We start from the raw sequence: 13,451 nt of genomic DNA on the forward strand, positions 1-13,451 counted from the left end.
CGTCCGCTTGGGCAGTCCTTGGACAGTGAAATCTGATATGGAGACCAGACCTTCTGTCAGTCTGAAGGTCTGGCTATGCAAGACTGCAGCCTGACAAATACGTGAGCGGGCCACATATGTTTTTCACGCTGGGGATTACATCATCACCCCCTTTCATTACTTCAGACACCTCTTCTTCAGTGCTCCTCTGCTGCTGGCTGTGTGAATATATATATATATATATATATATATATATATATATATATATATATATATATATATATATATATACTTTATATATTATATGGTAACACTTTAGTTTAGGGTCCAATTCTCACTGTTAGTAGTTGCATGTATACTACTAGAATATTGGTTCTTTAATAGTAATAGTAAATCATATTTATTATAATATTTTGAAGCAACTCCCATAGGTACACATTAAGATTTTATTGTTTCATAAGCTCATTGCATTTTCCGTACACTGTCGTCATCTTCTGAGGAAAGTGAACCTATTGGTTAGCATTTCTGACACATTGATATTTTTGTATCTTCTGTATTTTATAAATTGTATGTTTAATATGTTATATTGATGTTGTGTTTTTGAGAGTCAGAAAGTAACATTTGATTGATTTATATTTCACATTTAGCAAACAGAACATTGAATCCAGGTAAGAAATATGGGTAAGGGTCCAATTCTCACTATTAACTAGTTGCTTATTAGCATGCATATAACTAGGATATTGGCTGTGTATTAGCACGTATAAAGCAAATATTAATGCCTTATTCTGTATGACCATATTCTACATCCATTATCCTACCCAATATCTAAACTTAACTACATTACTAACTATTCATAAGCAGTAATCAGGAGTTTATTGAGGCAAAAGTCATAGTTAAAGGATTAGTTCACTTTTAAATAAACTTTTGCTGATAATTTACTCACCCCCATGTCATCCAAGATGTCCATGTCTTTCTTTCTGCAGTCGAAAAGAAATTAAGGTTTTGGATGAAAACAGTCCAGGGTTTTTCTCCATATAATGGACTTCAATGGGCCCCAAACGGTTCAAGGTCCAAATGACAGTTTCAGTGCCACTTTAAACGATACCAGACGATGAATAAGGGTCTTATCTAGCGAAACGATCAGTTTTTGCGAGAAACCAAGCAGTATTTATGCTATTATTTTACCTCTTTTCAGACGAACGTGATCATCTCTGAGCTCAGCCATTACTTCCGCTGAGACCAAATACGAGCGTGGTCATAGATATATCGATCGTAGATGCCTAATTCTATTGATCCGTACAAGCGCTAATGAGGTATCTACGTATACATCTATGACCACGCTCGTATTTTGACGTCATGTAGCGGAAGTTATGGCTGAGCTCAGAGATCATCACGTTCGTCTGATAAGAGGTAAAATAATAGCATTAATACTGTTCGGTTTCTCACAGAAACTGATCATTTCACTAGATAAGACCCTTATTCATCGTCTGGTATCGTTTAAAGCCCTTTGAAGCTGCACTGAAACTATATTATATTATATGGAGAAAACCCTGTTTTCCTCCAAAACCTTAATTTCTTTTCGACTGCAGAAAGAAAGACATGGACATCTTGGATGACATGGGGGTGAGTAAATTATCAGCAAAAGTTTATTTAAAAGTGAACTAATCCTTTCATAGTGAGAATTAGACCAAAATATGTGCAATATGGTAACACTTTAGTTTAGGGTTCTCACTGTTAACTGGTTGCTTATTACTAGCATGCATATTACTAAGATATTGGCTGTTTATTAGTACTTATAAAACACATGTTAATGCCTTATTCTGCATGACCTCAATCCTTCACAATATCTCAACTTAACAACTACCTTACTAACTATTAAAGGGCAGCAATTAGGAGTCTGAGGCAAAAATCGTAGTTAATAGTGAGAATTGGACCCTAACCCTAAGTGCTACCTATACATCAATATTAGCCTGACGTCGTCATACTCAATTCTAGTCAGAATATGAGTCTGAAACTGCTCAGTTGGGCTGTGATTATGGGGCTTGTTTCAACCGAGCCAGGAAAGACCTCAATTGGATAGACCTACAACCAATCAGAGCAACGGAGCGACGCATAACGTTAGTTCTCAAATGTCAACAGAACTCAACTGCACTGTGTTGCCATGTCCGCGGGTTGAAGCGACCCCAATTATGTGATATACAGACCCAGGAATGCGAATTTTAGCAGGCAGCCCTGCCAAAATAACACATATGTTACCCCCCAAATGCCATTTGTTTCCCGGAGAACCCCCCCCCGGAAAGCTTTTGGGCTTGTTTTTGGCTAGTTTTGAGTAGCAATTGCCAATTGGGCGGGTTTTGTCGTAAAAACTTGGCAACCCTGTCAATGCACGCACGCTGGAATAAGTTACGTTAGAAGAAAAAGATGAGTGTAAACGATCTTTGCCAGTGTCGTACAAAAAGAATTTAAGGATACACAGAGTAGGCCTACTTACCAACACGATCATCATTTCTGAGAGAAATAGTGAAGGTGAATGCATATACGAACAAGTTCTCCGTTTAGGATTAGAACAAAATCAACCCAAGCGCCTTTGATGACGTGGATGATTACGTTACTGTTTATCATCTGTCCATCATCGTCTAAAGCCCGCCCTAACGATTTCATTGGTCCGAACAGTTTCTGTTCGGGCATAATTACTTCTCTATGGAGAAAGTCCAGACCGAACTGCCCGAGCACAATTGTTGTGGGCGGGGCTAAGTTCGGCTGGCATCCAGGCTACATCAATATTACATTACATGAAGAAACATTACAACCTAAAGCTTTTTACAGTACTGTAGCTTTGCAGGCAGGTTTTCATCTTGGTTTTCAGGCAAGCATCTTGAAGATGTTTCCGCAGTTCTTCCGGATTTAGTCTTTCTCAGTTTTTTCTGTATCTTCATGTAATCCCAGATGGACTCAATGATCAGATCTCTGTGTAGATCATAACGGCTGTTGACAGACTTCTTGAGCATACAAAAATCTCAGATATTTTTTATGTTTTTGTTTTTACAAATAACTGGATTATTACAAATAATGGCAAAAGGAATGTTTGGAAATGTAAAATGATAATTTTTCTACTGACACACTACAGCAAAAGATGGTTTAAAACCATTTTTTTGGTGAAAATACTAACATGCCTAGGACTTTTGCACAGTACTGTGCAATATATACTGTATATATACAGAGAGAGAGAGAGAGAGAGAGAGAGAGAGAGAGAGAGAGAGAGAGAGAGAGAGAGAGAGAGGTTGATGTTTATTAAAGAGAAAAGGGAAAATGGATTTAGTGTCAAACTATTAGTTTTATGTTATCAAACAATAATTCTCATTGAGACAAGTGCAGTTTCTGTACTCAGCTATTGTTTATCATGTGATGCAGTCTCCTGATTATGAACTAATTTGTTCTGTGTGTAAACAATATGTAAGATTTGAGCGCCTAATAACAAACAGTTGCTCATCAACAGAGAACACGCTTCTTCACTGTAGGCCTTCCTTACATAACTTTGCTCAGTGCACAATGTCACCCATTCGTCCTGCTTCCATTTGTAGACTTAGCAACAAGGCCATGGTGACGTTTAATGAGGCGGTAATAAAAACTTGTGACCCAGTGACCTTTGTCGTTCATGACTCCAAGAGGATTAGCCATCTTTTCCCACATCTTACCACGAGTGTTCCAGGTCAGCCTTCACGCGGTGAGGAGAATGATAGAACATCCAAGTCATTCCATTCGCAATCCAGTGCTTTATGTGTTGGGTTCAATTCCAAGTACAGGAGCTGAACGCAGAGAATGTCAAGGAGATTACAGTGAAACATGAGTATCAACAAACTAACATGGATACACTAATACACACTGTACTTTTTACATCTAAAATGTGGCCATAAACACATGCTGATAATTATGGAGGAGATTATATTTATGTTCTAACACAAATGCCTATTTTATCTGGCTGAAGTGAGAGGAGTGTATCTTTCCTAACACCTTAATGCAATCTGTGCTCCACTCCATGATTATAATCTAAATGATAAACTCACAAACATAATTGCCCAGGGGATTGTTTACTGAATGAATATGATTATGTAAAATAATAATGTCATGTATTTTATGATTGCCTATTTTTTTCAAGGCTGTTTCATAATGTTATGTCACATAATGTTATGTATATAAGATACACGCATAAAGTCCAAAAGTCTGAGACCAAACAATCTGGGATTTTAACATTCAAACAGAATAAAAAAACCTTTAGGGCTGCAATTTTTTTCAAAGTAAGAATATGATTTAGGTTCTTTATTGGCATTTATGGTTCAATTGCACTTAAGGTTCTTTATAATCTTAGGTTTTCAAGAAATAAAGCAGGTTTTCACAGCAATGCCACTGAACAATTCTTAAAATAACCATTCATTTCTCAGTGTAAAGAATATTTTAATAATCTAAAGAAAAAACAGTTTGTGCAATAGAAAGCTTCCATGTTAAAAGTTATTCGTGAACCTTTATTTTTAAGAGTGAAATAGTGAAAAAAAAGTGATTAAGTTCTTTGAGAAACCAAAAATATTGTTCACTGCAAAATCTGTGATTGTTTTGACAAACCACCAGTGTCAGAACACTCTGGCTCCAGAACTCTGTGCAGAAAAATGTACATAAAATGCTTCATTTGATCAGTGACATAAAAGTTTTTTGCCAAGTTGTATCGCAATGATGTCTTTAATTGCGTTGTTTTACAGGGAATTAAATAGCAGAAACACTACCCATTTGCACTGCTGCTGAGATATCAATATAAATTGTTATTTTTTGTCATTTCAGAACTATTCAGTTAATTAATGCTAAATGTGGCAAAAAGCTTAAAATAAACCCAATTCAACATTTCATTCCAGTCATTACTTGACTGTCAATCTGAAGTAAAACTATAAACTTTCCAGGTAAGATTAAGACGAAATCATTTCAATAGTCATTTCATAACAATAAGGTGTCAACAGAAATTAGGTTTCTTCCCAACGATCCTTCCTTCAAACAGGAGATCTTGCTTTTTGACGGAAGCCAAGGTTGAATGCATGGGAACAGCGCGCACACACACACACACACACACAAACTCGAAGGATTTATTACCTTGGACAACTTGGAGGCAGCACTCAAATATCAGAAGAGGCCAGAGCACTTTGAAAGAAGCAAGAGAGGAGCACAGAGAACTGTGAACAGGTAGGGATTTTTTTTTTTATAGCCTTTTTGTTGTTGTTGTTGTGACAGAACTAAGAGACATGCACAAAGAACAAGAAAACAATAAGAGCTTCATACCTTTGCATTGCACCAAAGTCTCTCACCACCTTGTGTACCTTGAACAGACACTTGCATATTTTCTATGGGACACAAACTAAGTTTTGCTCTTGTACTGAACTATGAATGTTCTTTGACTTAATATAGCGCCTGTGGAGCTTTTACAATGCAGAGCTGACAGCCTTGTGTTACTTTGAGTTCTGACACCTCTAGACTCTAAAATTATCTTCTGGTTTAAAGACTTGTTTATAGACTTACTTTATACTGTCTGATAACATTATTAGATGTTTTAAATGCAGTTTCTTCCAGATAATTTGGTGGCCACACATCAGAATCGTTCGAGTTGGTCTTCCCGATTTGGGTTTCGGAGCCTGGAATCTGTGATAGCTGCAAGTCAGGTGGCATGATGTCAAATCAGAACAGTTGCAGGGATGTTCTAACTATAGATACAAGTATCATATCAAATGAAGTCAATGTACTTGAAGGATTTTGAATCAGTGGGTGGATGTCCATGCTAATGTATTTATGACAGATGTGCCACTTGACATTGAAAATAATAAAAAATGATAATTTTTTGTGCTTTGGGGTTCCTTAACGAATCATCCAAAAGACTATTGTAATGAAACCTGTATCTCAATATAACATATCAAACATATCATTTATAAAATACAGAAGATACAAAAATATCAATGTGACAGAAATGCAAACCAACATTTATAGGTACACTTTCCTCGGATGACGAAGCAGCTGTGTACGAAAAAAGCAACAAGACCTTATGGAACAATAAAATCTTAATGTGTACCTATGGGAGTTGCTTTAAAATATTCAGTGCGTCTTTAAAGTGAATCCACAAAAACGTCTCATGCTGGCATCTGCATTGATGCTTTACAATGTGGTGAAGTGCTGAAAACAAATCTAAAAATTGTAAAGCTGATCCTGAAATATAGAAACAGGAAATAAACAACAAATTGGCTCAGCAATTATTATTTACCGGTAAAGCTTGTCACTGACAGGAGCTTAACATTCATTTATTTTTAAATGTCTTCTGTGAGCCACAGATTTTTATCTGCACACAGAGTTAAGAGGTGCATGGGGACATTTGAGATGCCTGGAGAGTCTATCCACAGGAGCCATTTTAACAGGGCAAGGCTGAAAGGACAGAGGAAGAGATTTTATCGCCAATCAGAGAAATATAGGAGGGTGATAGACAGAGCAAAATTGGCTTTGCCTGTTACTGAGGGTCATTTTGCTCACTTAAACACCCTGTGGAATCGCATCTTCTGTACTCTAAATAAAGTACTGACAAGCAGGCTGATTTATAACGTGGTCCTTTCCTCACCTAAAACGTCTTGCTGAGGGGCTCATTGCCAGCCTTCCGTAAGAGGAAAAATAGACGTAATGCTCCCATCGATATCGCATTTAGTGCAAGCCTGGCAAGTGTGCATAACTTAGTTATGCACTGCAGTGATTAGGCGATTACTAAAATAATCACTGTTCTCGAAATGAGACTTATTTGTATTAACATTTTCCTCATGATGATTAAATACCATTTAGACTTTCTTTCAGCCTCAGGGTAATATTAAAAAGGCCCCTTGGAAAAGCTAGAAGTAGAACTTTTCGATTGGTGTTCACATAAACGTCACCATTGTATGTTAATGATATGCACAATATTACTTTCTAGGCGGCTCTCTTACTGAACTTCGGCAGTTTCTAGAAAATGTAAATAACAACCAACCGAGGGCTGCGCTAGCTGGCATGATAGCCTATCATTTGACAAATGACTGTGTCCTACTAAACATGTCAGCAGGGCAATTCTCAGAGAGGGAAAAAGGGTTAGTGGTATAGTTTAAAACTTGAGCATGTCATTAGACTTGCTTTTCATATAGTTGTGTGAAGTGGTAGTTTACTCATGCACTGTCATTACTGCTATACAGCCCGGCCTGCCGCTGGCATGTAATTATGTTATGAAGCATGGCTTTGGTTTCTCAGCACGATGAAAATGGCTCCTTTTATGGAGCAGTTCTGAGATACAGGTGGAAATCCCTGGAAGCTATACTAACACAGGACTTTGCACAATAAACCACTAATTTGTTAAGTAAGATGGGAATGTACCTACATTTAAGAGTAGAATACCCAAAATGGCAGTGAAATGAAGTGCTTTCTTGTCCCCATATAAGCATGTGATTGCGCTGAGTGGTGTGAAGCTCAGGTTGCGTGTAAACTGAAGACCTTCAGCTTGGCAAGCTTCAGTGTCGGGATATTTTGCTCAGGAGGGTTAGATAGCTCGTTTTCCAAAATGAGCTGAAGCCAAGGGCTACTTAGGACATACTAAAAACCGGCATGGGTGTTCAAATACAGTAATTTGTCTTTCTGTAATCAGAGAATGTGGAATAGTGTTTGTCCAATAGTTTTGTTATAGCAGCCAGATTTTACACTGGACATCAAGTGGTGAACCGACACAATACCGAAAGCATTTATCATACAAAGCTCAGGGAAATTGAGCGTTTTGTTTTGCACAAACCTCTTGAATTTTGATGGTTTCGGGCTCTCGCCACAAAACAAATTGAGGTTGGCACAATCCATGTTTGCTCTCGCTTAAAGCGATCTGTATTTAATTTAGTTTAGGTCCAGTTTGTTCTACCTCATGTCATTGTGTCCATGTTTTTTGAGGATGGGTTATGTCACACAACCTGTCCGTGCTGGCATTCACCTAATTTGGCTGCTTCTACTACTGATTCTTCAGGACGCACAGCTGTTGAACAACAAAAGATTTGTATTCTCATCCCTATTAAAAGCTGATATGTGACCCTGGACCACAAAACCATATAAGAGTACATTTTTAAATTGAGGTTTATTCGTCACATGAAAGCTGGATACATAAGCTTTCCATTGATGTATGCTTTGTTAGGATATGACAATATTTGGCCAAGATACAACTATTGAAAATCTGGAATCTGAGGGTGCAAAAAAATCTAAATATAGAGAAAATCGCCTTTAAAGTTGTCCAAATGAAGTCCTTAGCAATGCATATTACTACTAATAATACATTTTTTATATATTTACAGTAGGGAATTTACAATATATCTTCATGGAACATGATCTTTACTAAATATCCTAATCCTATCCTAAAAGAAAAATCGATAATTTTGACCCATGCGACCGATTTATGACTTGTTTTGTGGTCCAGGGTCACATACAGTATGGCTATTTATTTGACTATATAGCTATGTTACATTTTATTTTTTGCATATTTTTTTTTATTTATTTTTTATTTCCCTGCAGTCTGTGACCCTATCGGACCCACCATTTGAGACCAGTGGTATAATAGATATCACAGTTTTGGTAAAACGTTAAATAATGTTATGAATTTAACCTTATTGCAATGCATTAGGTATCATCAAATAACAATGAACAGCATTTTTACAGCGTTCAAAAATCTAGGTTAATGTTGATATTTTAATTGAGAAATATACCATTGTTTATTGAATATACCATTGTTTATATGTAGAAATTAACATTGATCTAGATTAATAAATGCTGTTGATTTCAGTTCATGATGCTCAATGCAAATTCATTTCATGAGCTTTATGACTTCACTTGTTCAAACAGAATAAGCAGATAATATTTAGCTAAATTTGTATTACTATCCAAAGCAGTAATATAACTGTCATAGTGTTATTCATGATGCAAGCAATTGAAATAATAGCTGGCAGGTTTTACGCCAACAGAAATGACGAGCCAAACCATGCATAATGATGGGTGCAATGAATCACATGCAGGTTGAAGGATGACACTCAAATGTCAGATTTCAGCAGCTTGTGATCCAAAAAAACGCTTGCATTTATATCACATTATGCTCTGTGCAGTGTCTATAAGAGGCCAATCAGCATGCTATTGTGTATGGAATATGCCACTCGGTCAGACGACTGATGTAGCACAGAATGCAATTTCATAGAGTTATTTATGAAAAAAGATGGCCTGTGCATAAAACAACCTGCGTCATTCTGTTTCTGAGATGAGATTGAGACGACCATTAGCAGGAGTCTATGACAAGAGATTCATTGAGAGCCCTAGACTACAAGATCATTCCACATAAACAAGCTCTGTCCAAAACCTAGTCAGCTAGACAGCATTTCACCCTGTTTGGCCTAAATTACCTTTCAATGAGGGAATCCTGTAATGCAATGCGATGAGCTGTGTGAAGAATATCTACATTTTAAACACATATCATTCAGTACTGAACACTGTCATTGACATTTTTTTATTTTATTTAAAAGGGTTATATGTAAGAATTTTCATGTATTTAATCACTTTTTTGGTGGAAATGTGTAAACAGTTTGTAACAAAACTTAAAATATTAGACCTTCCCCAGTTGTCTATGAAAGCCTATGGAATGATTTTTTTATGTGAAAGACTAAACTGAAAGGATGTGACGTTAACGCATGCACCTGAGAGTCTCTCTTCCATTCAAGGACATGAAATGAATGCTCACAATGTTCAGAATAATGCTGAAAGAGCTATTCTGTACTGTAATGTCAATATGTCCTCCAAAGAAAAGGGATTAATTAAAATTATTGTCTCACATAATGTTGGGGAAAGTTACTTTGAAAAGTAATGCATTGCGTTACTCCCTTAAAAAGCAACGAATTGTGTTATTTAGTTACTTTTTAAAGGACAACTCCGGTGAAAAATGAACCTGGGGTAATTAACACATGGTTACCGAGTAGATCGTTTTCTGGGATGCGTTTGCATGAAAATCAAATGTAAAGAGTTTTATCTCTAAAAACAGATTAGCTTATAACGCTAGTATATGGGGCACAGAATAAGTAAAATGAAATCGCTAGTTAATACCACTAACAAGGCTTAAAAATAGCCTCACACTGACATGGTAGCATATTGAGGGTCCCTACATTCAAACCGAAGCATTGAGAACTTTGTAAGTGTACAAACAGTTTAACAAGAAGATACTTTATAAAGACAGTACATTACGCGTATACAGACAGGAGCCATCTTGGAAAACAGTCTCGACAAGTCGAGCCACGGTTGAATAATCTGCCATCTCTTTAGTGTGTATCCTTTGGAAGCACTAGTCTCTGTTGCGTTCATTTTCTCTGTTGATTTCAGTGCTTTCTTCCGGAAATAACGGACCATATGAGATTCCAAGTCACAGTTCATCACTTAGCACAGCGTTCGTGGCTCGACTTGTCGAGACTGTTTTCCAAGATGGCTCCTGTCTGTATACGCATAATCTACTGTCTTTATAAAGTATCTTCTTATTAAACTGTTTGTACACTTACAAAGTTCTCAATGCTTCGGTTTGCATGAAGGGACCCTCATTATGCTACCATGTTAGTGTGAGGCTATTTTGAGCCTTGTTAGTGGTATTAACTAGCGATTTAATTTTACTTATTCTGTGCCCCATAGACTAGCGTTATAAGCTAATCTGTTTTTAGAGATAAAACTCTTTACATTCGATTTTCATGAAAATGCATCCCAGAGAACGATCTACTCGGTAACCATGTGTTAATTACCCCTAGGTTCATTTTTCAACTAAAAATGGGGGTTATATGGGGGTTATAACAAAAAAGTTAAATTAAAAGACCTTTTCACATAGAAATTTAAATCAGGCTGAAGGAAATGCAAATGCATGCGTGTACAGTAGAGGGCGCCGCTTAAACAAACCTTTCAGCTGTGCTGCCATTTTGTACTGCAGAGAAGAAAGTTTTAAATAGTTTTCTATTGGCAGGGAGCGTTATGCGCGCTGTTTATGCATCCCAGGCGCCTTGCGTTTTAACCGCCTGCTGCGTCTCGCGTTTTTGAAGCAGCGTTCTGAGCGCATGAAGTTGAAAAAAATCAACTCTGAGTAGAAAAGCGCCAGATGTCATTGTGTTTTTCTTCCATTGTCCAATCGAATGAATGGAGAGGCGGGCCTTCCGTTATGGTGACAGTTTCCTTGATTCGGGGGTTGCCTAGCAACATTAAAAAAAAAAACCCTGCAGCGCACTGCTCTTTTCTACATTCAAAAACGTCAACCAAAAAAAAGGCAGTGCAGTGCCCCTCGCGTTTTCAAACCTGGGAAACGCATTTTGTCTGATCGGGGCCTTAGGCGCCGTTCACATTCAAGGATGCATTCTTTTATTCAGTTACCTTGTCATTGTATCTTAAAAAAACAATAAGTCAAATATGTCCATCTACCATGTACTCACACAGAAAACACATTTACAACAGCACAAATGGATGCATACTGTACATCCTGTGTGACACCCCTATGTATGCAGTAGAGTCTAGACAGCACAATCGGTTTTGGAACAAAGCTAAAAATCTCAAACACATGCGCACTAAAATCTTTTCAGCCCTCCTCCTCAAAGCCAATTTTACTCCCTGCAAGAGACAGTTAAATCCAAACACGTCAAAATCCCATATTAGTGCTATGCTAGTGCTAGGATACTAGTGAGGACACACTGACTGGATCTGAACTATATATGTGAGTGGATATGAAAAGATGAATGACTAGAGCCGTGGAGGTTTTGCTGACTAGGCCCAAAGCTTCTCTAATGGAACATAATGCACTGCACTGTCACACTGCATCACATCCCAACAGATGGGAAAACTGCCGTCCTACTTCGCTCCGTCTCTATGCCTATTTCACCTGAATTGCTCTTTTCCCTAAACTGTGTGGACTTAATAGGTTATCTAAATGTGCAAATACTAGTTGCACCTAAATTGAGGTATCTGATTAATGGGGATTAATTCTTCAGAAGCACATTGGCCGAATATCCTAGACTGATTGATTTATAAAATTATAAATACAAAAAACGCATCTAATTGCATCCTGTGCAAACATTTGAATCTGCCCAAGTGTTTAATGAGACTGAAATTGAATTGACCTTTCATATTGCTTTTCTCTTACCCAGAGATACTTCTGAATTCTTGAGCCATTGGACTGCATCAAGATGATGAAAAAAGCCAAGGTTTTAGATCCAACTGCTGCCGGGCAAGGCGGTAAGAACAATATAATTGTTCTCTCTCCCATATGGCAGGCTGACACCGGCACCGAACCTTGTCCAACTGCTCTATTACTGAATTACTGAAACAACAAATCCAGCCATGCTCTCCGTGAAGACTTGCTAGTAGTGAAACATAGATGATGTTGGGGGGAAAAAAACGCCTTTTTTTTTGTTGTATAATTCTTTCTCTTTCCTAATGGTAACTATTCCCAGAGGATGTAATTTAGTTAATCGGTTTTCATTGTATTCATAATGACGAAAGTATAGCAATGGAATTTGACACACTTGATCGGACATGGGTCTCATTTAGAAAAGTTCTACTACAGTAAGCAGCTGCGTTAAAAGGCAATGCTGGATTTTCCAGATAAAATCTAATGACCTCTTCTCCATGGCAAAGTGAATAATATATCGGTCCCTGAGGGGTTAGAAGAGCAAGATAGCGAGATAAAAGCAAGTGTTGAATCTAACCTAGCCACTCAAATTTGTTTAAACACATGAATGATCAAACAGCTGGTTAAAGTCTTAGGTTGTGGGTTTGGAAACTGGCCACTGTGCACAAGATGCAAATGAAGAAGAGGCTGTGCATGTGGCTTATGAAAGCAGAGCCTTCATCTGGAAGCTCACCAAACATCCCTGTGAGAATTTGCTGTCATTCAGCATGGGTTTCTTTGAATTGTGTAACCATGGATGCGAGGGACGGCCATCAACCAACCCGAATGTGAAGTGTCTGTTGTGATGGACAGTAAATAGAGACAGAAAAGAAGAGCGGAAGAAATGGACCAGGCTGGATTCAAAAATGTAACTCACTCGCGCTTACGTTTCAACAAATCAGTTACACAATATAAAAAAGCAACAAAACAAAAAAAACCACCCACTTAACATTTATTTTCTTTGATTATTTCCATTTTTTATTTATTTTTCACTTACTTTATTTATTTCATTTGCTTTGAGGAGGGGATTTGTTTTACCTTATTTAATTAGACATTTTTATTCCTTTTTTTTTTCTTATGTTATTTATGAACCCCTCCTTTTTTATGATGATGGGTGATAATATATAAATTGCAGGAAATCAAAAACAGGCCTGTTTCACACCGCAAATGCAAGCAAAGAATTGCGTGTATACTTTATTAGAACTTCCGCTACGAAAAAAATTGTCCATTAGAATGT

The 13,451-nt window shown here is 37.3% G+C and overlaps 1 protein-coding gene across 8 annotated transcripts in view; it reads left to right on the plus strand.

The window, feature by feature from the left end:
• Positions 1 to 5,071: 5,071 nt before the first annotated feature.
• igfn1.1 (immunoglobulin like and fibronectin type III domain containing 1, tandem duplicate 1) overlaps positions 5,072 to 13,451 on the plus strand; it is a 37,503-nt gene continuing 29,123 nt past the window's right edge. For 3 of the 8 annotated variants that reach the window (XM_079841166.1, XM_079841168.1, XM_079841170.1), the window contains exons 1-2: positions 5,072 to 5,202; positions 12,192 to 12,279. In XM_079841166.1, the coding sequence (XP_079697292.1) occupies positions 12,231 to 12,279 (49 nt within the window). In that variant the 5' untranslated portion in view covers positions 5,072 to 5,202; positions 12,192 to 12,230. Of the gene's footprint in view, positions 5,203 to 5,576; positions 5,676 to 12,191; positions 12,280 to 13,451 lie in introns of all 8 variants that reach the window. The other 5 variants (XM_079841167.1, XM_079841171.1, XM_079841165.1 and 2 more) reach the window with 3 other exon arrangements.

Source organism: Gobio gobio, assembly GCF_949357685.1.
Source record: "Gobio gobio genome assembly, chromosome: 17".
In the NCBI taxonomy this organism is placed as follows: Eukaryota; Metazoa; Chordata; class Actinopteri; order Cypriniformes; family Gobionidae; genus Gobio; species Gobio gobio.